The sequence below is a fragment of the Caenorhabditis elegans genome, chromosome IV (assembly GCF_000002985.6).
Source record: "Caenorhabditis elegans chromosome IV".
Taxonomy (NCBI): domain Eukaryota; kingdom Metazoa; phylum Nematoda; class Chromadorea; order Rhabditida; family Rhabditidae; genus Caenorhabditis; species Caenorhabditis elegans.
The window spans coordinates 8188896-8213767 of NC_003282.8; the positions used below are offsets into that span (position 1 = coordinate 8188896).

The following is a 24872-nucleotide window of genomic DNA, read 5'->3' on the forward strand; positions in this document are numbered from 1 at the left end:
ATCGAATTGGAAACAAAAATTATTTATGTGGATACCCAGAAAAATGATAATATGCAAAAAAATTATGAGCGTTTCTGCTGTAAGTCTAAAAAGGGACAATGGTTTTGGATGAGAGGGGAGCATCACAGAAAAATCTACGGGAGAAAAACAAGAAGACTGGTTGAGTTTTAAAAGTTTGTTGGTATTTCGGGTGTGTGGAAGGGGGCTTACGAAGAGAAATTCACACGGAATAGGCACTGATTTGGAGAAAAAAAAAAACTAAATGCACAAGTTTTACAAATTCGTCACTTTCAAAATGTATGATAATTTATCTTGGAAATTGACGATTCTGTAATTTTTCAAATCAAGAATTGTACTTGAGGGACTAAAATTACCCTGTTTCACACGGGATTTGCACAGAAAAAGGAAACGAAAAATGGAAGGAAAACAAGTTTAATGAGATAATTTAGTCTAATCTGACCATTCATTTTTGTCATCTTCATCGTCATCATCATCACTAGTATCATCTATTCCCATATTCATTCGACGTTCCTCAAGAGCCTTTGCTAGTGCTCCAGCCAATCCTCCCATTCCAGCGGCTCCAGAAGTCGTACTCTTTCGACGTTCTTGCTCAGCAGCTGCATCCACCTAAAGTTTAAAAAAATTGGAATCAATAGTAATTTTCGGTTAAAAATTGTCTTACATGTTTTAATTGTGCTCCTTGTCGAATTTGGGCCATCACATCTCCACGAGCATCACCACCAGCCGATTTTGGTGAATCTGCAGTTTGTTGAACGGATCGAAGTTGTTTTCCAGCTTGGATTTCCTGAATACAAAATTCAATAGTGAACATTTTTAAAAGTATACTAACCGCTAGCAAATTCGATCTTCCATCCTGAGCAGGTGGTAGTTTTGCGAGCACCGATGCAGGTCCTCCGGCTCCTGAAGGTGGTGGTGGAGGTGGAGGGGGTGGAGCTCCTGCTCCTACTGCTGGCAATCCCATCGGTGGTGGAGGAGGTGGTGGTGGAGGAGCTGCGGATGATATCGGAGCCATTCCAAATGATTGTGGTGGTGGAGGGGGTGGAGGTGGTGGAACCGCATGTGGTCGATTCTCTGGGGTTCCATAGTTGGGCGCCTGAATATAAATTAATTTTTTTCAGAAAATCACTCTCCGGTTACTTACTTGAGGTAAAGGTCTTGATGGTGCAATTCCACGGGTACCAGATGACGGTGGTGGAGGAGGTGGACGAGCTGGAGCCAATCCATGAGATTCGACACGTGTTGGAGGTGGAGGAGCGGCAGGTGTGGAATATGATGAAGCACCGCTTCCAATCGGAGCAGATGATGGGAATGATGGTTTGTATTGACGCACTGGTGTTCTGAAAATTTTTTTTTCATTTAAAAATAAAACTTTTTTGTTATCGTATTTCTAATATGGCTGAAATACGCCCTCACCAAATGCAACACTAATTTCATTTCTAATATTTCTAGTATTTATATTAAATATTTCATAATATTTCTGGTTCTCAGCTACAAAAAACAGTAGTCGTAAAATATATTCAAGGGTTAACTGTAACAGAAACATATTACTTTTAACTTTTTTTGTAAGTTTGCGGAAAAAAAACTACATCGAAAGCATTTCGGGGGAGAATAATTGGGATTGCGTTGCCATTACTCTTTTTCATGGTCCGACATCTACCGGGTTTCGACTCACACAGCGCATATGCATGTATCTTCACAGGGGCGAAACCCAGTAGATGTCGGACCATAATTAAATTTATTTTTTCTGGTTTGGAGTTATTTTTTTCCGAAATGAAAACAAAAAAACTAACTGATTCCATGACTGATTCATCTGTGGATGTTGCTGAATTGGTGGTGGAAGAGGTGATGAGATTTGTGATGGATCCAAACTTCCAACAGATACATATTTATCATAGTTCTTGGCAATGAATTTTTTCACGAATTTCTTATCATCCTCATTCAGATTATTGCTTTCCAATCCAGCAGCCTTTAGAATATTTTTAGTAGCTTCATCCATATCATCGTCGTAAACTGTATTCGAGAATCCACTATCCTGATTCCATCCAACATGAGCTTTATGTCTGAAATATTTAGTTTAATTTAAACCATTAAAACGGAATAAATCTCACTGAAAGTTTGTTGGATTAGAAATATCCTCTTTCTTAATTTTCGATTTTTTATCCTTCTTTTTGTTTTTATCTTTCCGGAACCATGATCCACTACTGCTAGCATTTCCATCTGTAAATATTGAAAATATTTAATTAAAATTAATGTTATTTTTTGAAGAGATTTCTCACCAAATTTATGTAACAATCTTTTCAATTTATTAATCATTAAAATATGAGCAAATTTTGCAAAGTATGCATAAGAAATGAGATATAAAATGTGATTTTTTTTAAGTTTACGTAATTTTATTCAGAAATTCAATTACTGACTACGAGAACATCATTTTTCAATTTCCAAAAAAATATTCACCTGTATGTGTATGTGATTGTGGTGCAGCAGCCATAGTTCCCATTTGTGTTATCCCTTGACCTCCGCCAATTGCCATTGGAGGTCCTCGAATTGTTCCTCCATAAGCCTGTGTGATTTCGAATTGTCGTGTTGGAGTGGATCCGATTCCTGAAATAATAAATTATTAAATATAGAAGTTCTCACTGTCAAGTGCTCTGTTCTTTTTCATTTCAATTCGATCACCCAATCAGTTAAAAATCATCTTTCTCTATTCTCCAGCATTTCTGCTCAACAATGATGTTCATGTGCTCTGAGCGCTTGAAGCCGATCAAGTACTCGGTCGGCGGTGCTCATAACATGACATGAACACAAATAATCGGTCCGAATTTCTCGCCATCCTGGGTTGGATGTTTGCTTTCCAAATTTGTGTGAAAAACTCTTATAGAACCAGATTCTGTCTATCAAATTGATCAACTCAAAGAAAAAACGATAATATGGAAAGATAGTGATCAAGTAAACAAAAATATTATGATAAAGTGCAAATACACATCATGAGTTCAACTTGTTGACACTTCCTATACTTTTAGAAGTTTCGAAAAACTAAATTCGTTTTTAAATTTTCAAGCTTCACAAGCTGTGTAATTTTTGGGAGATTTTAAAAGGTTTTAGAAACTATTGTAGAAGAGTAAAAATGATGAGGTGAAGATTCAGACATCAGAATATTTAAAGTCTGTAAAACAAACCATTAAGCGAAATTGATGTCGAACTAGAACTTTTCTTCACTAATCGATGCCTTGCAGGTGGATGAGATGGAATTGGTGGTGGAGTATCTGCTTCTACAGATGATGGTGTTGCACTGCTACTCTCTGTACTACTATCACTTCCTCCAGAACAGTAGATAGGTTCTTCTTTCTTTGTGACCATAACAGATACTTGACCATTTGATCGATGAACTAATACGGAATCAGAATGAGGTGCAGGATCAGGATTCATCGATACTGATTCATAATCGTCGTCTTCGTCACCGAAGTCATCCGTATTGAATACGTGTCGAGAACTCACATAGTCACCACGAGATACTGGTTCTTCTGGGATATGAAATCGTACCTTATTTCGAGAAAGTGGGGGTGAATAGTCTGGATCAGGACTCGGAGCTCTATGTCGACGAGGTTCTTGATGATGATGTGATGATCGATGACGAGGTCGGAATGCTAGCTGCTGTTGTTGCTGCTGATGATGTTGCTGTTGTAGTTGCTTTTGTTGATTGTGATAGTAATAGAATGCATCAGCAGATATTGGAACATAACATCTTGCATAGTTCTGACGCCTTGCATATGTACCTGTGGATCCTCCATACCTTGTTGAATATACTGGATCTTGGTATTCTGCAGATGAGCTTGTTGAGCTTGACGTGGAATCAGGACCTCCATAAGTCGAATAATCATTTACATTGTCATATTGTTCCATTTCATAATATCCTCCATTTGGTAGAGTATGACTCCGATGGGTAGTACGAGGTGAGGATCCCATAGAATCAGGGAAGCTAGAGCATCCTCCACGTGCAAAACGTTGCATATGGTTATGGTGAAGATGACCGCCAGTACCGGAAGAGGAAGTGGAGGATGGAAAGGACGAATAAATTTGAGCCGCCGACGAAACGGTTGACGGTTTATTGGACGACGGATTGGTTGTCGCAGACGGTGGCGGAGGGTGGGAAGGAGGAGGAAACGATTGAGCGACCGGCAGGTTGTGGTACTGATAGCGGAGGCGGCCGGCCGGATCCTCGCTTACCACCATCCACATGTTATTATTCTTCGAATGGCTACTACTTCTGATACTTCTGAAAGAAGGCGAAAAAGATCGTCGCAAATTATGGAGATGAAAGCGAGAGAAAAAAGAGTATATGGGAAATGTCGAAAGGTGACGTTTATGGAATCGAAAGCTGTGAGAATCGGAATTTTCAGGTCATAAAATGAAGGAATGGAACAAATTCACTTGAGATATCCGAGTGATGTGTGAAACAATTGAAAGGAGAGATGTATATAAGGGTTCCAAATTATACCTCTAGTTGACTTCGAAAATGGGCATTCCAAAAAATGTTGCATATTTACGCAAGCATAATTTGTAACATCCTATTCTTCAAAAAATCTTGCTGAAGTCTGATGAAAAGTGAATTTGGAAAAAAAAACGTTTGCATTTCTAAATCTTTTAAATTGCCATGACTTTCTGATTGGCGTACAAGCACTTAGTGATTCGAACGGATATTCAGAGAATCATAGAAACAGAACGAAATGAAAACCGTCATAATACACATCATTATTGTATACCGTTTCGCCTCTTCACACCGTTCGGCTTCTCTCCCTCTAATTTTCTCTCTCGCCCAATCGTTTCGATTCGGAATCAAATTACACAACACACTACCACAGTTTGGCGGCAGTGAGATGTGCATATTGACAGAGGAAACAGATGTAAATATTAATTGAATTCCTAACAACTATCTATTTCTATTCAAAAAATGATATTTTTTACATATTCCAAAAATTTTCCATGTAAGAAATGAATAGTAAAAGTGACCGAAATGATGGGGCGAAAACTGTGGGGAGGTGAACTGAAGCACTTCTCTTCTCACGAGAGTTAGGCGGAGTCAACACCGATGAGTATGTGTATGTGTGTATGTGCTGCCCTGAACCTCTAACGGAGAGAGTCTCAATATAGTTAAACATTAAAAAACTGAGAAATAATAAGATAATGTTTCTATTAGTTTGTGACTTAGGTGTCAATGTGTGGCTACCAGAAATACTTTGTAAGAAGTATCGTAATTTTTTTCTTGAGTTTACAGTACTTTTATAGTAAACGAGACACCGTTCTTAAGGGTGATCCTTCAAATTTAAAACAGCGGTAAGACTGAAAAAACTAAGATTTTACTTTTTTGTTTGAAAGCGTGTACTTCAACACAAAAATTATTCAATCATCGTTTGACTACTGTCACACCCGCTAACAACAACACGTAGGAACAGCTACACCTCTAGACGTCAATAATGACATTCGGAAAACGGAAGGAACAGCCAGTTTCACTTATTATTAAATAATTTCTACACTTTTTTCACATCTGCTTGTGTTCTGTTAACAGATTTTAAAGATATACTATGTTTCAAAAATAACCTGCGCCAAATACAAAACTATATACGAAAACCTAATTATAACTTCCTCTCAAGTGTCGACTTCTCAAAAATTAATGCATGAACATAATACAACCGCATAGGATTGCTGCAGAAGAAGAGATGGAGACTTGAAGCACTATTGTAAAAAAGAGAAGAAAATAAAAAGTATGAAAACCTTATAATTGAACCAGTGCTCGTTCTTTGTTCAGATTGAACATTGTAGAGCACAAGGCACGGGTAAGATCACGTAGATCTCCATTGAATCCTGTACTCGTCTTGTCCTACTCCTTGCTCTTTCAAGTGGCCCGCTTTTCACATGCGTCGATTGAAAGTGGCTCATGCTTTAGAGGAACACAAAACTGAGATTCATGATAGGTCAGAACAAATTTCTATTTTTTCAAATAGAATTTTATAGATTGTAAGCAATATAACTTCGAATCAAGTGACACATAATGACATATCGTATTGTAAGTTAGGAATACAGTAGACTACAGTAAGACCATTCCGAGATATCAGGTACGTTTTAATAAGTTTCAATTTCAACTTTTTTTTCCGATTATCTATTATAGTAAATGACAATTTGTATTAATTTCAATGGATTGGTCATTTCAAAAAATTACCGCTCCAGAATAATAGAATAGAATAATACGATCGAGATCAAAAATAAGACCAACAAACGTCGAACAATTTTCGAAGAAACCAAAAGTTGAAAAATTGGAAAAGTTGAATAAAAGTCGATAAATATGCCAATAGACTGTGATATGTAATCTTCTTTTCCACTCTCTCAATCTTTTGCCCTCAAAGCCATTCGTCCAAGAAAACAAACAAAAAGTCTTTTGAGCAGCTTGTCTTTTCGCTTTCACCTGTGTCCCGCCTTTCGTCTGCCAACCTTTTTTACACGAAACTCATCAGGTCGGATTAAGAGGGCGGCTTACCCGATGTTGGTGTTGAAAAGTGGTGGAAGCAAGATTCTCGGACGAAGGGACAGTAAATGAGGGAGAGAGAGGTCAAAGAGACAAGGTCAAACTAGGTATTCAACAACTTTTAGGACAACAACATAAGACGAACATTTAAATGAGGACGCTTTTTGAGTGACTGTGTGTTCAGAGGATGAACACCCTGAATTATGGTTCGAAACTCAAACTTTTTCTCCCGAATATGGTGTACACAGGGGGTAGGCGATAAGAATGTCTCGAGTTGTCAAGGTTGAAACTTTTGGCGCTTACTGTTCAAAAAGTTCAAAACACAAAAGTACAATTTAGAACGAAAAAAAGCCTCCAGAGCATAAAATTTTTTTAAAAATATATGTTTCCATCAAGATGAGCAAAATTTGATGAAACTCAGAAATTGTTTGTAAATTTCTAAACTTTTATTTTTTCGATTTTTGGAAAAACCGAAATATTTTGACGAAACCATTGATCCGAATATATTCTCTGAACAATATGAGAATTAACATAATTATTGCTCAAATTTATGAAAACCCTAAAATCAAAAGTGCAAAAGTGCTAAATTCAACAAAAAATGAAACAATGCGTATGTTCAAATGTTGTAAACACAGTATTTTCTTGGATGGGCGTGGTAACTGAATCCTGAGTACATAATAGCTAGCCCAATTAGTTTTGCCGTTTTCGTCGTCACTGCAGCAGCAATTCGCCGCCAGAAAAAAAAGACAGGAAACGATTGAAACGAATTGACCAGTCCTTTTCCTCCTCCTGACGCGTGAAGAAGATGATGAATTTATCGGAGCAACACCGAAATCGGATCGGACAGGTAGGAAAGAGAAAAAGAAAAAAATAACTGAAGATCGGATTTCTTCTCTTCCGTACAAGACTCGGAATGCTTTCTTTTCATCTTCGAAAACCAATATATTTGTGTATGGCCTATCAAGCAATGCTTCTACTGATGGCTTGACACCAAGAAAAACTAAAACGACAATAGGACGAAGATGGGAAAGTAATACAACTTTTACGGCTTAAATCTGATTCAGGAAGAACAAGAGAAGAAAAGTTAAAAAAAAGAGAAAAGTATACAGTTTGTAGGCGAGAAGTGGAAAAAGATGCTTATGCTCAAGAAATGTAGTAATCGGAACGGCAAACAGGAGAACGGATGGAAAGTTACTAAACAACTTTTTCTGTGAATTTTTCGAAGTATTCGAAACGTAATATCACATTTTAGTTAAGACCTAGGACTGACAGTTTAGTGCTATCTAAAACAAGAAAATATTGAGGATATGCGAGAAAAGAATATTTCTGATTTTATGGATAAGATGGATAAAACTCAAAAACTACTGATTCTGGAAGACTTATGAGCTTAAATTTGTATCTCTTACGTTATTAGGATTTTGTATTATTTTGGTCTAATTTTATAAAAAATCTTTTTAGAAACTAAATATTTCACTAAAACTTCAAAAACTTTAAATTAAAAATAATTTGTATTGCTGTTGTAGCGATCAAAATTTGATAATATTTCGGGAGATATACAAGAAAAATTATGGAAACGGGAAGAGAGAAGCGAACAAAAAGCTGAAGATTCCATATATTTATTGTTCGACTTTTCTTCCATCTTCTCCTCTTTCTCCTCCTACTTGCGGAGTCAGAAATTGGCGGTGAGCCAACAAAAGTGATACAAACTATGCGTGTGCATGTGTATGTAAGAAAAGAGAGTAAACTGTAGATTTGGCATCTTTCCGCGCGGAAAAAAAACTGACGAGAAGAGCATTAACCACGTAACTTTTTTGAGAGGAAAAGAGCAAAGAGGGTGCGGTTCGACGAGACTTTGAGCAAGTAGTTAACATTCAACCTCTATGACTCGTTTTCAATGAATGAAAATGACATTTTGTTCTCTAATTGTTGAATCGAATTGATTTGAAACAAGAAAGAGCATATTACTTTTTGAAACAATGAGTAAAAAAACTAACCTGAAGAGACAACTATCGGCATTCCTGGGTGGGCGGGGCGTGTTGTACTCGTAGATTTCCGTTCCTGCGCGTGACGACGCTCAAGATGTTCCTGAAATTAAATAGTTATTTAAAACTATATATTGAGAAATAATTAATTCTTGAAAAAATACTGTAAATTTTGAATTTTTTAGAATCAGCAATTAACAAAAAATATTTATGTGAGATTTTTTTTCATGTGATGCCAAAAAAAAAAATGCAAAAATGTATATTTCACATTTCTCTCAATTCATCGGTGCTCAAAAATTGAAAAAGATGCACAATTTTTTTTGACATCACTTTAATTACTCCATAAATATACGTGAAATAAAAATTACAGTAAATTCTTTTCCTCTGAATTTTTCTTTTTTAGGTTCAATTTTTGTTTTACTTGAATTTGATTTTTCATTTAACATTTATTTAACAAACTAAGATTTTCTTCGCTTTTTATTCCTGCTTCTGGCGAAAAATCCATTTTTCGGTTTTACCGGGAAAATATTACCGATTTTTTATTTTCGCAAACTTAAAAAAACCTTACACATTTTAAAACTTCACACTTTTTTCTGCGAAAATCGTTTTTTTTTGTTTTTCGCGCGCTAGAACTCCAAAACAGGTTCCACCGTTTTTTTAAGTTTTTTCTGCTGAATTTTTAGTTCGCCGAATTTTCCCGTACTTTCTTTTATATACTCCTACTAATATGAGTTAAAAGAAAGCTTTTAGATTAAAAAAATCAACTGAAGAGTTATTTAAAATGAAATTTTTTTTATTACTATTCGTTCAGTTATGCTTAAAAATTTTTGAAAAAATAATTTTTTAAACAGAAAATGATACCTTAAATTCAGCGGCCTCGTATTCACTAAAAAAATTCAATCCAATGACGACTCCATCTTCTCCATTTTCCATTTGCTCGAAAGCTAACAATTTTCGACATTGTGGAAATGATTGAGCTCGAAATGCTTTATACAATTTAAAGTCCCAAACTATTCGCTCTTCGAGAATATCAAAAATTCGAAGGAAATATGCTCTTTGTGCATAATCTTTAACAAGTGAAATGACTCCATGTGGTAAATCGACCCTCCATGCACCACGATCTGATTTTAAAAGTTGAACAACTGCAGCAGTCAGACAGACAGCTTCTGAGCCGACCAAAGCGAAAAGCATCTCATTTTCTTGTGAATTGAGCTCCTGAAAATGAAAATGTTGTTTATTAAATTGAATTAAACTGAAATTTTGCATGTTTCAGCTTTTCTTTGAAAATTTTACGGACAATTTTTTTCAAACTAAAATTCAAGATTTAGTATTTTCAAAAAACTTTCGGACTTTCTCCTTAATTTGAGGTAATTTTCGGTTCATTAAAAAATATTTGCAGTTTTCAAAATTAAAATTTACTTTAGATCCAACATTTGGTGGACGCTTTGCTCTTTTCCTATCTACTCCGCCATTCATCATGGACATTGTCGGCGTGGGAGGATATACCGACATATGTTTTGATGATCCGAGGTATATCTGAAATTTTCAGTTTATCGAGGGTATTTACAGCTAGATAAAGGAGAAGAATGATAACTTCAAAATAAGTAAACAGAAAAAATATAATATTGGCAGAGGAGAGAGTATTAAATTCAGGGCTGCACGAATATCAAAAATTATCGAAAAGTGTTTAATAATTTTTTAAGAATTTACTAAAAATAAATTGAAGAATAAACTTATAGTTCCTATGGGGAAATAAGTTTTCATTTTCCCTTATCCCTAACTAATAATTTTGGTGGGAAAATGTGTTAAAAATCAATAACGGAAAGAAATTAAGTCAAACTAAACGAGAAAACTGAGCGAAATGACTCAAATGGAAGGTGTCTCAAGTTTATTTAAATAAAATCGAAAATTCTTGAGAAATATCGTAAAAGGCAAACTTTTGTTCATTGTAGCTCCTGCTCTTGGTGTACTTAATGCATGCGTTCGTTTCAAATGTTTAGCCATCACACACTCTCGTGTACAAATAGTCGACCGCCGCAGCCATTTGAGTGTCGAGATTTCGATTTAAAAATCTTTTTCTCGCATGGATTTTTCAAAATTCAAACAATTCCGACAATGAGAAAGCTCTCGGAAATTGTGCTGAACAGAGAAAATGTTTGCATTCTGACTAACTTCCTGCAGACGTTAATTGTTCTGTTTGGTAAACTAGTACACTATTTATCGACTTTTCACGCTCAAATGACAAGAAAAATGTATTTCTAATCGGAAACCATAATCAAGATGTTTTTATTTGTTCTGGAACTAATAACAATAAAATACAAATTTAATCTGCATGCATGAAGAAATCAATTGAAAAGTTTTTGCAACGCGCCGCCGCTCAGAATGATTGAAAAAGTATAAATTTGGGAACGAGATTCCGGAAAAGTAATTTCAGAACTTTTACGATAAATTTAAAGATTCCATATTCAAAATTAATTTGTTCTAAACGGACAAAAAAGGCAAACCTACACAAAAAAAATAAAGAGAGGCTGAATCATCATCAAACTATAAAGCGAACATATGAGTCACTGATAAGCATCAAGTTGACATGACAAACATTGAAAATTGATAATTTTTTTCAAAATGCGAAACAAAACATTCAGTAAAAAATAAAAAATGGTGTTTGGTAGAGTCAGAATGACGTTTAGAAATTTAGAAAAATGATAATTATTAGAGCGCGCTTGCAGCATTGAATTTTCTAAAAATAATTGAAACGAAAAAATCAATTTAAATTGCTTACTTTTTGAAATTGTTCATGAAAACGACGAAACAACAAAAAAACAATGTCATATAATCCGAAAATTGCTGCCTTTTGCCACCCTTCATTTTCTCCCGATCGATTCACTTATAAATTCGGGTCATCTGGACACGAAGCAAAAAAAAACGGCGGAAGAGTGAGAATAACGATGGAAAAGGACAAAAGTCAGAGTTTTGTGGGTTGGACGGCTTATGAGTTGTATTGAGCGAAACCCGAGAGGAATAAAAGAAAAGGGACCGCCGGCGTATAATGAATGGACCGCTCGGATTAAGAAGCGACTGGGAGGTCACAGGCGAATGCATATCATGAAAAGCAGTGAAGAACGGGTAAATATATCAATGAAAAGATGAAATATGGATTATTAACCATTTATATTAAATTGATAGTTATTGCAATTCAAGTATTTATTGAATTTATATTGCACTCGCAGTAATTTAAATGGCACATTTTAAAACGAAAAAGTATAAATAATAAACTTCAAATTTTCGATGCATATTCTCTCCGGAGTGTCTCCCCATTGTCCACTGAGCAAGTTTCCAGAATTTTAGCGAGATTCGGTCTAAGAGCGTTGAGTTCTGTGTATCCACCAACGAATTTCCCACAAATGAAAATCTGTGGAACAGTTCGCTGACGTGTCAAATCCATGAGCCCTTGAATGTATTCTTGTGGATTTGGAATCACTTTTGACACCGTATTCAGATTCTAAGAAATTTAATTACCTATTTTTTGAATTCATATAATATTTAAAAAAACCTTTTCTGTATAATGAATTCCATCCTCGTAAAGCTCATTCTTAGCTTTCACACAATAACCACATCCATCTTTTGTGTAGAGAACAACCGCATGTTCCTTGACCTGGAAAATTACTTCTTATGAGTATTTCATTGATCGCCATATTTTTAGAAATCGGTAAATTTTCTGAATATTGAAAGTTAATAAATATTTACTTCCTCAACAATTTTTTTCGAATGTTCCGATAGTGTTGGCTTGGGTGGTGTTGATGCAGATCCTCCCATCTTTTCTGTAAGTAAAATCATTGCAATTTTTATAAAATCCCGGATGACGTCTGTAGATTAACTTATGCCTTTTTCGAGGATTACTCATAATTGGCTAATCTGATAAATTTGGATTTTCAACCATTCGTTTTGAAATGAAATATTATTTTGGGATCTACAATTATTTATAAATGTATCTATGCAAAAAAAATTGAAAAAAAACCGTCACCATGTCGTTTCATTGAAAAAAAAATAATTTAGAAAAAAAAATGAATAGTAGGAAAATGGGGGGTGTTTGGGGAGGTGAAGCACGTTGTATACAGACAATACAATAAATTATTTTACTGGGTTCATAAATGAACACTTTCATGCACAAAAATTGGGTTAGCGAGTTTCAAAAAGTAGCACCAGAAAACAGGGTATATGAGAGAGAGAGAGAGAGGATTGTTCACTATCACAGTTGATATCAGACTACAAATTTACAGAATCATTGGGATTTATGTCAGCCATGTGTTCTAGTCAAATGAAATAAGTGGTTGTTCGGCAATTTGAGGTTGTTGCTGTTGATGGTGATGAGCATTTTGATCAACTGAAACGAAGAGTTTAAAGTTTCTTTTCTGTACAGAATTAAAACAAAATTTTATCGAACATACCATTTCCATATCCATTATGACCGTTCGAAGCAACAGAAGCAGGTGGATGTTGTGCTTGCTGTTGTTGATATCCATGATTTTGATGTTCTTGTTTCACTTCAGATGATTGCTGCTGTTGATATTGTCCATTTTCATTAGTTGTTCCATTTTGATAATTTTGGTGTTGTTGAGGATTTTGGTAACCTGAAAACTCTTAAATACACTGAGGGGTCTTATAAGTATACATACCTGCTTGTTGTTGATATGGCTGTTGTTGCTGATAGTATCCTTGATATTGTTGTTGGTATTGTTGTTGAGCTTGTTGTACTGGTTGAGTAACGGTCTGATTTGCCTGATAATGTTGATAGTATTGTTGTTGTTGTTGCTGCGTCGAAGCATGTGACTGCTGATATTGACTCGATGGAGGAGGAGCCTGTGATTGTGGTCCTTGTTGGTATCCATAATATGATTGTTGTGGAGGCTGTTGAGGTCCTGAAGGAGGAGGTGCTCCATAACCCATTTGTTGTGGATTGTAGTAAGCTTGTTGCTGATGTCGACGCATTGCCATTTCTTGTTGTTGCTGTTGGAATCTTTGAAGAGCTTGCTCGCGTTGTTCCATTAGCATTGCCTGAAAACATGTTTTCTTGAATCAATTAGACAAATTTTTGGGAAGCTTTACTGTGTGATAGAATAGGAAAAAAGGAATTTGTTAACTTTGGAATAAGAGAGCGGCTTGAAAAATAACATGAGATACGTATTACTCCAGGCGCCAAAACTTGCAATTTTTGCACCAAAATTACGGTACCCGGTCCCGACACGATAACATTTCGTTAAATACTAAGAGTACTGTAGTATTAGACTATCCCTGCTGCGGAATTTTTCTTACGATTTGTGAAAGGTTATGTGTTGTTTTAATCTAGAAGTTTGAAAGTATAATTTTTAACGAAAAATTAAGAAAAAAACATTATCATGTATTTTTAATGAATTAAAATTCTGTAGCCAGGGAAGTTTGAAATTACAGTGCCCTTTAAAGGCGCACACCTGTTTGAAGTTAACAAAAAAAATTGTCGTGTCGAGACCGGAACCGTACTATTGACGCAAAATTTCGCATCTGGGTGATATAGGTTTTGAAAAGCAGGAAAACTAACATGTTTTTTCATTCTCATCATCTCCAAAGTCTGCTGCATCTGTGCCTGTCTCAATCGTTGCTCTTCAGCCATTCGTTCTTGACGTTTTCGTTCATGTTCTTCACGCATTTCATCAATTGCTTGACGTGCTTCTCCAATATTCGCTAAATGATCCTGTAGACTCTCATAATATCCGCGTTGTTCATCCAATGTATGCATTCGGCTGAGAACATGAGAATGGAGTTCAGTAAGTTTCGTGAATAGATCTTGAATAGCAGAATCATTGAATACAGGGCGACCTCTGGCAAGATTCGATCGAATTCTATTGTCCATGACTGAAACTTGTTCTCGAATTGATTGACACCACTTCATTGTATCATCTGCTTGCAATTTCGCATCATCACTAACTGTTCCATTAAGTCCATTAGTACCACCCAAAGACATTGCAGCAATATCAGCATTCAATGAATTATCATCAGGACCCATAAGAGTTGAACAAATGGATGGAGCAATCGAAGGTTCGGAAGGTGGTGGTGCAGTAGCAGATAGAGCAGAAGATCTGGATGACCAATCCTCCACTTTTCCTTCTTTTTTCTGCTGCCAATAGTCTCTGTTCAAGTATCTGGCAAGTGGATCAGAAGACGAGTCATCTGGTGGTGGAGCTGTAACAGGTTCAGCTGCTCCTTTGTATCCATCGACTTCTGGCTTGATTCCATTATACATTGAATATAAATTATTCTGTTTCTCCTTTTCTTTTGCTTCTGCTTCACTTTGACTGATAGCTATTGCTAGAGCAAGATCTTCCTCTTCTTTTTCTCTCAAAAGTTTCTCTTTCGCAGCTTTATCAGCTTCTGAATCACCTTTTCTTCCATGTGCAGCATCTAATTGCTTTTTAACTGCAGGATACCTCTCCTTGACTTCAGCGACTTTCTTCTCGTAACATGTTTCACAAACACGAACTTCTTTTTCAATTCCGAATTGTGGAAGAGCAAGTTCTCTCGAACTGCATTTATCACAAAAAATTTGTCCACAAGCTCGGCAATGATGTTTTCTAGTGAACACAGAGAATACGGAACGGCAACGATAACATTCTGGTCCATCAGCCCATTCTGGAGCAACTTGAGCCATAAACATTGCATCTGCTTCTTTCAAAGATGGAAAATCGAAACCAGCGAGCTTCATGAGATTATGAGTGTCAACTACCATTTTGTATTCTGGCTTATTAGCGAATGCAGTTGCCCAACATTGAAGCATTTCCAGCGACTTGTTTTTCACCTGACAAATTAAAAATTATACGCTTAGCTAGAAAATATGGCAATGATTTTGAGAATCCTTTTTGGCTGTTGATTTTTTAAAGTACTATTTCCAGATTGAGCTTTTTTTAAACAAAAAATTGTTAAATTATCTCAAACGGTTACAAAATCTGAAAAAGTTCGAATATGACTTGAAATATTATAGAAATTTGAAAAGATTGCAAATTGACGTTAAAAAATTATATTAGAGCGAGCTGCCTGAGAGATCAACTAGCCACTTTTATAATTTTCGAAACATCATCATTGCTATCATTTTTCTTCTCAAATCTTTGCCAATTTAGGCGGAGAATTTTATAATTTTCGATTATTAGATTTCAAATTATAAAAATTTTTAAAGTGAATGTGTAGATGAGACACTAACTTCGTCATATTTGTTCTCAGTAACTAAATTCTTAAAATCTTCCATAAATTCTCGTGTCGCCACTTCTGCATGAACTTTATGCCCACAATTTTTGACACAAGCATCCAAAACGAGAAGAGTGTGATTTACGACATGCGGATTTTCATGTTGCATACGTTTTCTGATTGCTTGGAGTGATGGTTTTGCACTGAAATTTATAATTTTAAGCACTTCAGATATTGATTTCTCTAAACAAAAAAAAACTTACGGAACTTCTCCGGATCTAATCATATCTGTACACAATATAATTCCTTCCCAATTTGGCTCAACCAATGTACTGTCTGTCGCCTGGTCTAAATTATTGATTTTTTAGTACTCAATATATAATATTTTAATATTAAAAACTTACCCAGAACTCGTTGAAATTTTGTAGCCATTTTTTTATTCTGAAAAGTTAAACATTGAATTTCGGAAGATCCTTTTAAGAGAGAAAGAAGTTATAAAAGTTATAAAAAAGTTACCATTGCGTGCTGGATCTTGGAGTTAAAATTTTTAGGAATAATACTAAATTTTGATTTTTTCTTCAAATGTCCATTTACCCCAATTATATTTTTATTCATTGTTTTCTACGTGAACCGGGGGAAATGAAAATTCGATAAAACTGGAAAAAAGGGAAACATAAAAGGGGAAAATAAAAAATAAACAAATTCGATGTGGATGACTAAACGATAAGGTAGCTGGAAAAAAGAAAGAAAAACGGTGTGTTGTGAAAGAATTGATTGAACTGGGTGGTGGACCAGTCGACTGGCCAGTTTTGCGTAATAAGAGGCGCAGAGATAACATTCCTCGTGTGGACTCTAGGCCACGGCCATTATTGGCGAAAAAACTTTGAAGTCTAAATTTGATTTTAAATTAAGAAAATATCATTCGGCTGGTTTTTTATTAGCTAAAAACTAAAATGAGCCAAAAACTATCGATTTTTTAATTTTAAGGTTCAAAGCGATTTAGAGGTAAATTTATAGAATTTCTTGAAATTATAGAATATATGAAAAACTCTACATAATTGGAATACATATTATAAAACTATTAAATGAGCATTTAGAGGAACGGAAAAACTTTAAAACATCGTTTTTTATCAATTGCAACTTAAAAAAAACAAAAGAACAGATTCAGAAGAATGCGCGTGACGAGACAACGTTTTGGAAAAATTGCATGCGCCTTTAAGGTTACGGTAGTCGGAAAATTAAAATTTCAGGCCTACTTATTGCATGAAATTTCAATTATGATTTCAGGAGTACGATCTTTGAAGAAAAATAGTACTGAAATTTAAGATTTTCAAAAATTATTTTAATATATCGAACCAACTCTCAAGTGTCCTTACCTAATCAATAAAAACCATGCGAATGTAGAATATAATAGTGAGATCTACGAGGAAGTGGGAAAGGTAGAAAGCGGGTTTTCTTGAAGACAGTGTAAACTTCACTAAATTCATAGACGCTAACTTACAAGCCTGCCCTCTTAAGAAAAAAATCTTATATTGTTTCAGAAACTTCAATTTTAATTTAAAGTGATAAGTTTTGAGAAAATTTTTTAATCAAAAAAATCACCTGGTAACGACGCGTCATAATCGAAAAAATGAAGTTAAAATTTGCGATTACACAAAGTCAAAATTTAAATTCCATGAAAAGGATGTCCAACGGAGCATGCTTGATCTGGAGCATTTATCTATATAGAAATATCGTCGTCTATAGAACCTATAGGTTAAGTTTCCGGAAAAATTCATTACACTGCCCAAAAATAACTACGCCAAATTAGCAAGTTTTAGAATTTTTCATCAGCTCCTGCAAATTGCTTCAAATTCCCAAAAACAACAATCCCAATCGAAACTCCATCTTTTTTCCATTCTCCAAAGTCCCGCCCTCTTTACCAAGAACTTTTCTTCGCGCACTGATCATTTTTTGTCTGTTTCTCGTTCACTCTCACAGTCCTTATTCACTTCAAATTAGCAATCGAGATACACTTTTCCCTCTGTATATTCCATAATATATTATTGCCTAATTGACACCAAAACGAGATTTGAAACAAGAATTAGTTGAGGAGAAAAGTAAAAAGAAGACGGAAATGTTTCAATGTATATCGTCATAGTTACTATGAGAACAATACTATTTTTTGGAATCTTTTTTATTTTTATTTTTCAATGTGCTAAATGTATAGAATTAAAGTGAGTTTTTAATAAAAAGTGTTGGCAAATAATATGTCCTTATTTAAATATTTTTTTCATTGACTCAAAAACTAAACTATGATACTCGGTGGTTTTCAACAATTTTTCCACTTGCTTTAATCCACCGTTTAATATTAAAAGTATTGATTCAAAAACATAATCAATTTTTCCAGAATTTTCGAAGATCTCTTAGAAGTTCGTAGTCAATCAGGTCTCTTCTTCCCATTATGCTCTAAATCATTTCATCAAAAATACGGAGAACAAGCGTGTGCATCAATTTCCTCTACATTTTTATCTTATTCCACAGTTTCACTTCAACAGTATACATATTCAGTTGGTTGTACCACATCCGTTTGCTTCACTTTTTTGTCATCTTTTTGCAAAACTGGCGTCAAAGTGTTTTGTTCACCTAGTTGTAAGTCTCTATTTCAGAAGATTATGAATTGCATTTTTGAATAAAAACCCACAATTTCTAAAGCTTTGTAATTATTTCAGTATGTGCTTCTGGAACTCTTCAAATTGGAAGCAAATGTCTTTCAATTTCAACTGTCCCTGTTCAAGGATACTCTGAAGCAAATTATTATTGTAATCCAGCTACATTGATATCTTCTTTAAAACCAACAGAGATTGAATCAATTCGAGACACAATTTTGCCAACGTTTGGTAAGTAATGCTGCCCTTTTCAAAATTGCCTTGGTTTTTATTTACTCAACTGATTTTTTGGGGTGTTTATCGGTTGGGACAACAAGGTGAGTAATTGCGACGTGGCACTTCCTTACACTGTCTGTTGACTTTTCACTGAGAGAGTGACCTCTCCCGAAAAATGTGTAATCTCGAAAACTCTTCCAGCTGATACACGACTATTTTTGACTTCCGGACTCCGACAGGGAGCAACATGGAAATGGGGGAATGGAGATACAGTAGAAGTGAGTTGCTTTATTTTAAAAATACCTTGGGTTGCGACTTTAAAATTGTTTAACTTCAAGGAAAAATAGATTTCTGTAAAACGTACAAACCGATTATAAAAAAATTTATTTTGAATGCTCTCCTAGTACGATTTTGGTTTTTCAGCAAGAAGTAACGGGAACTGGACGTTGTTTAGCTTTACAAGCAGGCAATCTCGTGGCAATTGACTGTGATTCTGAAGCATACGTTTTTTGTGAATCTGGAAGAGAATGTATTGCGAGGGACAAAGAATATTCTGGAACTGCAAACAGAACATCTGATGGGAAAATGTGTCTTATGTGGAATGACCCAACAGTATTATTTCGAAGAGAAAGGGATTTAGAGATTTTGAATCACAATTTTTGTAGATTTGTGAATGACGCTGATGGAAAGTAAGATCATTTCGATAAAGTGAACAGGTTTTTTGATAATAATTTTTCAGAAAATCAGCGACGCCAGTTTGTTATACGAAACCAAATGAATTATCCCAATGTTACATTCCACCATGTCCAGAAAGTTTTAATGATGTCGTCCCAATTGAATCTGGTGACAGTTGCCCAATTGGTTCAATATCATGTGATAACGGATCGAAATGTATTTCTGAAAAATTCCAATGTGATTATGAAGTTGATTGTAACGATGGAAGTGATGAGCATAATTGTGAAGATTATCTTCAATATTATGAATTGATTGGTGCATATCGGTTAGCTGATAACATTATTGAAGTTTGGACTTTTATTCCACACGTACAAGGGGTAAGAAGCCGGAAATATTGGAAGTCACACTATATCAACTTTTGGTATATTTTTCAATTTGTTTACATATTATTCCTAAATTAGAAAATTCCTCGGAAACTCACTTCTGCTCTAACTAGCTATTTCTATTTTAATACTTTCTATGAATGCGATTTAAATTTTTTACAAGCTTAAACCAAAATTAGAGCTAATTTAAGGGGGAGGGGTGGTCTCTCCTAGTTTTTTGAGCTAAGTGTGCTTATAAAATCTATTTTCAGTGTGCTCGAAAATGCCGAGAAAGTCTTCTAATGTGTGAGGCTTTTTCATATGAACCAAAAAGTCAAACATGTCTTCTAACCGACACCTCACAAACATTTTCCAGTCTAGCACGGAAAATTACTTCTCTGTATTACCGAAGACGATTTTCTACAAGTCTGTTGAAAAAGTTTTCAGATTACCTCAAACATAAAAAATTGCAGAAGACGTTGAATTCCAAGTTGAGAACAAAGTATTATATGCGACAAAATCGGCCAAAAAAGGACATGTATGTGATGATAACTACAGTCGAGAAAAGCTATCATCAATTTGTAGAGTGCTCGGATTTGGGTGAGTAAATGTTGTAGTCACAATTGAGGTAATAGACAAAATAGTGTATTTATTTGTGGCACAGGATTCAAATACTATATTCAATAGGCATAGTTAATTACTAGAAGAATTTTGTATCATCATCATCATATTCGGCGGTATCAGTGTTTGAAACAAAATCTTGATGGTGAATACTGTCAGATGTAGGGCTTCTCGATTCGATAATCGTCTGTTTGAATGCAAGAATGTCAAGTTTCTTTAATAAGTGCTCCATATTCTTTTCCAAATAATGCTTCTTCGGCTGAAATTTAAACGATGTGAATCGTATAAAGGAATTGAGTTATTAGGAGAAAATTGAAACATTATTCTCACCCTTGATGAAGAGGTAGAGGTGGAGGCTGATGCAGACGCAGATGTAGAAGATGCTCGGATTAGAGGTGGCGTGTGAGCAGTATGGGCGAATCGGAGTTTAGCATATTCCTGTAATAAATGAATAATCTAAAGAACCCCGGAAAAAACAAATTAGTTTTTATATGTTTGAATTATTTTCAAATATTTTTAATTTTACTCACGTAATGATCGAGTCCCGTAAAGAAATTAACAACAACATTCATATTGACACCTTCGTAGAATGTGACCTCACCAACAAATTCTTCTCCATTTTTTGATTCGCGAGTTATTGCCATGTTTGGGTGCATCTATAAATAAATCAGTTCTAACTTTCAGTAGAATAAATATGCACAAAATAAATTGATGTTCATTTTTCTATTCTTTTCACCAGCCAACGTACCCAATAAATATTTTTATAGGGACCCGATTTATACTGTGGAATCACATCAATCCGAATCGTCTTTGGGACCACTGCAACCGACGACTTTACACCCGACGAATCCTTCTTTCGATTCCCCTTCTTCGGTTTCGCAGATGAGGAGGACCAGCCCTTCCGCCACATTGGCTCCTCGTCTGCCGGCCTGGAACTTATCATGTTTGAGGGAACCAAATTGTACATCTACTGTCATTTCAACATGTGAACCAATCAGGTAAGACTTTAAAAGTTTCTCAAATCAAAGTTAAACCTACTTCTATTCTCAATAAATTTTCATGATAAAATATGTTTTTTTTAATTTCCTATAAAATCTATAAAATTTATTTAAAATTAATATTTACTTGGAGCATTTTTCAAATAAAATTAATCTCACCATCGTGTAGAAGGGTGATATCGACGCTCATCAAAATGAATCATCTGACGATGCCACGTGATCCCAATGTAATATTGGTTGTAATTAGAAATACATTAAATTTCGAAAATCAATTGACCCGTTGACCGGAATTTCAAATTCACGGGAACGTTTTTCCACGAATGTTTAAAATTTGAATTTACAAACTAAAAATATTAGGATTTTCACGCCTATTTTTCATGTTAGAATTGAAGCTGAAACAAAAATTTCAGAAAAAACATCAATATTGTAAATTAATTGTAGGTGCTCACATTGTCAGCAAGCAGCTTGTGGTGATGGATCTTGCATTCGATTTGATCAACTTTGCAATGGACAAATAGATTGCCAATCAGGAGAAGACGAAGATTACTGTAGAGCAAACTCATTTCGGTTGACCAATGGATCTGATACAAGTGGATACCTCGAGGTTCTGTTTCGATCAAGATGGGAACCAATTTGTGCGGATCATCTTAACGGAAAAATTTCAAATTCTATATGTGACGCTATGAGACTAGGGTGAGTGGATACAGGGAAAAATCTTGACTTATCAGATTATTCTGTGAACATATAGGAGTAAAACGAGATCAACAACATACTTTTATTTCAGAAAATAACAAAAAGAAACAAAGTATTTAGGACTGTGAGCTTGAAGCTTGATCCGTTTCAGTACGCTCGAGCTGCCTGATCTTTCTGAGGTTCTCGTTCATCTGAAAATGTAGTTGTTGGTTTAGAACTTAATGTTCCTTACTAAATCCACAATAGACAAGTAGAAGAAATTTGAAACTTGCTCGTTTTTATGAACTATTATAAACTCCTACCTGATGAGTGGATGCCGCCATGTTAACACATGCTCTTGCCCATAAAGACTGCCCCTCCTCATTAAACTTCTCTGCCATTGTGAGAAATTCACGATAGTCGACATCTCTGTCCTCTCTTTGGAGAATTTTGATATTCTCCTGAAATGGGAACATTTTTTACATTATCAGTCCAGTTTGTTCAACACCTCACAAGTTTCTCTATCGAAAGGAACACCTCGTTCGTAATCGTACAAAAAGGTTTTTGCGAAGCCAAGTGGCGACCACATGCCATCTCGTGTCAATTCCGGTCTCGACTTTGTTGGTTCACAAGTTGATCTCATGTTCTGATTGGAAGAAGAAGAAGATGAAGAGGTCGACGAGGAGTCAAGAAGAACTACGGTTGAAGCTTCTAAAAGTATACTGATTCAACTTAATTGGTGGTTGGAAAAAGCCAACCTTCAGCTTTTGTTGGACGACGCACTTCTTCCGGCTTTTCAAGTTTCACATCTTGGTTAACTGAAAAATTAACAATTTACATTTTTACTGTGCGTATGACTTAAAAACATACCTGTAAGATTTCCGGTGTGAGCGAAATCTTCTGGCTCTGTAAGTTTCACCTTTTGAGCCTGTAGACGATCATCATCTTCCGGTTTTTCCTCTTCCACACGTCTACGCTTTGGATCAAATAATTTCGCGATTGATCTAGGCATTTTGATGGATTACCTGAAAATAAGTTTAACAATAGTAGGTTAAAACTAGATTTAAATAATGAACATTTTACAAAAAAAAACATAAAAAATGTTAAAATTGGAAAAACAACCAACACGTGGGAGTAAAATGATTGAAAACTTCTCCGAAACACCATTTCCAAGTTTTCTTGCACAGAAATAGTCAAAAGTTGAAAGAAAAAAAATGAATAAATAAGAAAATAATGCTGAAAAAGTGAATAGAAAATAAAAAATATCAATTTTCGAAAATCCCAAAATATTGCGTCATCTTTTTCGCGAATCGCGCTTTACGCGTCCGTTACACATGCGTTGCGAAAAGCTATCGATATTAGCGGCAATTTGAATTTCGGAAGTGATTAATCTAATTTTTATTATGATTACTTGTAAGAAAGAAGCTCTAAAGCAATAACTGAAGTAAACGAGATTATGAGGCACAATTTGGATGCAATTTTTCGAAGAATTATTGTTTAAAAAAAGACTATATAACTTAAAATAAATCATTCAAACCTTGTTCATGTTACAATTTTATTTGAAATTTTATTTGAAAACTTTGATTCAAGTTTTTAAAATATTCGTTTGACTAGGCAAGTTATTCTAGAGAGCATGGTTTCATACTGTCCACCAATGCCACGATTTCTTCTGGATATAATGTTAACTGTGATGTTGACTGTTCTATCCGTCGATCATCTTCATGTACAAGGCATGCTAGAATATCTTGTATCTCACAGAATGGAATGTCTTCAGGTACAACGATTTGAGTTGAAGCTCTTTAAATTATTTTTATTTAAGCTTCTCAATGTGGACTTCGTTACGTTGAAGTTAATGCTCGTGATGCTGCAAAATCTCGAATTGCCAGAGTTGTCGGAGGCTTTGAAACAGTTCCTGGTGCATTTCCCTGGACAGCTGCTTTGCGGAATAAAGCTGTAAGTAGATCGTTTGGTTCAGATGGAAATGTTTGATCATTTCAGACCAAAGCTCATCATTGTGGAGCATCGATTCTAGACAAGACACATTTGATCACAGCAGCCCATTGTTTCGAGTGAGTTACTTGTGCCAACATTTGCAGGTGTAAATAAGAAATTTACAGAGAAGACGAAAGAGTATCCTCGTATGAAGTTGTAGTTGGTGACTGGGATAACAATCAGACAGATGGAAATGAACAGATTTTTTATTTGCAGAGAATTCACTTTTATCCATTATATAAAGGTGCGCCTAGACAGAAGCGTCTTTTCCTTGCCTATTTACTCGCGCTTCTTACGCAGAGTAGCGTCCCCGTGGATTCAATATTTAAATTCTTTCCAAATTCCAGACATCTTCTCACATGATATTGCAATTCTTGAAATACCGTATCCTGGAATTGAATTCAATGAATATGCTCAGCCTATATGTCTTCCATCAAAAGATTTTGTGTACACGCCTGGAAGACAATGTGTTGTATCTGGATGGGGAAGTATGGGATTGCGTATGTTTACAAAAAGATGCATTCGAAGCTCGCTTCGAAAATTTCAGGTTACGCGGAACGACTTCAAGCAGCTCTCATTCCAATTATAAATCGATTCGATTGTGTGAATTCATCCCAAATTTACTCATCAATGTCAAGATCAGCATTCTGTGCTGGATACCTGGAAGGTGGTATAGATTCTTGCCAAGGTGATTCCGGTGGTCCATTTGCGTGTCGACGTGAAGATGGAGCATTTGTATTGGCTGGAGTTATCAGTTGGGGTGATGGTTGTGCACAAAAGAAACAACCGGGTATTTATACAATGGTAGCACCATATCTTTCATGGATCAGTGCAATTATTAATGGCCAACCTGTTTGAATTCAAACAAAAAAATGTGTAGCTCGGAAAATACATGAAAGATCTCTCTGAATAATAAATATTTGAAAATTACAAGCCATGTGTGCCTCTCAAGAAAATCA

General features: G+C 35.3%; 6 protein-coding genes and 2 non-coding genes across 9 annotated transcripts; 3 read left to right on the forward strand and 5 right to left on the reverse strand.

Moving 5' to 3' along the window:
* Nucleotides 1–8: 8 nt before the first annotated feature.
* On the reverse strand, nucleotides 9–10056 carry wsp-1 (CRIB domain-containing protein). Of its 2 annotated transcripts, NM_171393.8 has the most exons (10): nucleotides 9940–10056; nucleotides 9382–9735; nucleotides 8533–8623; nucleotides 2476–2622; nucleotides 2130–2238; nucleotides 1812–2081; nucleotides 1163–1358; nucleotides 851–1114; nucleotides 683–805; nucleotides 9–627 (listed from the first exon to the last, which is right to left on the reverse strand). In NM_171393.8, exons 1-10 carry the CDS (start codon nucleotides 10030–10032, stop codon nucleotides 451–453), a joined length of 1824 nt encoding a protein of 607 aa, NP_741459.2. In that variant the 5' UTR covers nucleotides 10033–10056; the 3' UTR covers nucleotides 9–450. The 2 variants fall into 2 exon arrangements, with proteins under 2 accessions (NP_741459.2, NP_001379549.1); NM_001392345.1 differs by lacking the exons at nucleotides 8533–8623; nucleotides 9382–9735; nucleotides 9940–10056 and adding an exon at nucleotides 3198–4300.
* C07G1.12 lies at nucleotides 4279–4478 on the forward strand. The gene has a single exon (NR_056294.1). It is a non-coding gene; the product is annotated as an Unclassified non-coding RNA C07G1.12 (non-coding RNA).
* A 1652-nt stretch (nucleotides 10057–11708) lies between the features above and the next one.
* glrx-22 (Glutaredoxin domain-containing protein) lies at nucleotides 11709–12338 on the reverse strand. Its single transcript, NM_001038302.2, has 3 exons — nucleotides 12265–12338; nucleotides 12071–12172; nucleotides 11709–12019 (listed from the first exon to the last, which is right to left on the reverse strand). The coding sequence occupies exons 1-3, from the start codon at nucleotides 12331–12333 to the stop codon at nucleotides 11795–11797; spliced, it is 396 nt and encodes a 131-aa protein (NP_001033391.1). The 5' UTR covers nucleotides 12334–12338; the 3' UTR covers nucleotides 11709–11794.
* A 195-nt stretch (nucleotides 12339–12533) lies between these two features.
* On the reverse strand, nucleotides 12534–16170 carry hgrs-1 (Hepatocyte growth factor-regulated tyrosine kinase substrate). The gene is made up of 7 exons (NM_068974.9): nucleotides 16134–16170; nucleotides 15993–16077; nucleotides 15746–15932; nucleotides 14093–15346; nucleotides 13194–13572; nucleotides 12966–13148; nucleotides 12534–12901 (listed from the first exon to the last, which is right to left on the reverse strand). Exons 1-7 carry the CDS (start codon nucleotides 16159–16161, stop codon nucleotides 12828–12830), a joined length of 2190 nt encoding a protein of 729 aa, NP_501375.2. The 5' UTR covers nucleotides 16162–16170; the 3' UTR covers nucleotides 12534–12827.
* A 51-nt stretch (nucleotides 16171–16221) lies between these two features.
* C07G1.14 lies at nucleotides 16222–16505 on the forward strand. Its single transcript, NR_056295.1, has one exon. It is a non-coding gene; the product is annotated as an Unclassified non-coding RNA C07G1.14 (non-coding RNA).
* Nucleotides 16506–17718: 1213 nt separating this feature from the next.
* On the forward strand, nucleotides 17719–24846 carry svh-1 (Serine protease svh-1). The gene is made up of 16 exons (NM_068978.6): nucleotides 17719–17945; nucleotides 18119–18360; nucleotides 18441–18608; nucleotides 18795–18871; nucleotides 19017–19282; nucleotides 19333–19645; nucleotides 19903–20056; nucleotides 20104–20230; nucleotides 21019–21249; nucleotides 21691–21942; nucleotides 23550–23695; nucleotides 23741–23874; nucleotides 23920–23990; nucleotides 24039–24157; nucleotides 24261–24413; nucleotides 24461–24846. Exons 1-16 carry the CDS (start codon nucleotides 17854–17856, stop codon nucleotides 24769–24771), a joined length of 2856 nt encoding a protein of 951 aa, NP_501379.2. The 5' UTR covers nucleotides 17719–17853; the 3' UTR covers nucleotides 24772–24846.
* On the reverse strand, nucleotides 20261–21505 carry C07G1.6 (Histone deacetylase HDT1). Its single transcript, NM_068976.4, has 5 exons — nucleotides 21409–21505; nucleotides 21000–21180; nucleotides 20782–20907; nucleotides 20582–20689; nucleotides 20261–20510 (listed from the first exon to the last, which is right to left on the reverse strand). The coding sequence occupies exons 1-5, from the start codon at nucleotides 21450–21452 to the stop codon at nucleotides 20331–20333; spliced, it is 639 nt and encodes a 212-aa protein (NP_501377.2). The 5' UTR covers nucleotides 21453–21505; the 3' UTR covers nucleotides 20261–20330.
* On the reverse strand, nucleotides 22011–22952 carry C07G1.7 (ELM2 domain-containing protein). The gene is made up of 5 exons (NM_068977.2): nucleotides 22792–22952; nucleotides 22680–22739; nucleotides 22430–22632; nucleotides 22245–22382; nucleotides 22011–22133 (listed from the first exon to the last, which is right to left on the reverse strand). The coding sequence occupies exons 1-5, from the start codon at nucleotides 22931–22933 to the stop codon at nucleotides 22059–22061; spliced, it is 618 nt and encodes a 205-aa protein (NP_501378.1). The 5' UTR covers nucleotides 22934–22952; the 3' UTR covers nucleotides 22011–22058.
* Nucleotides 24847–24872: the final 26 nt, after the last annotated feature.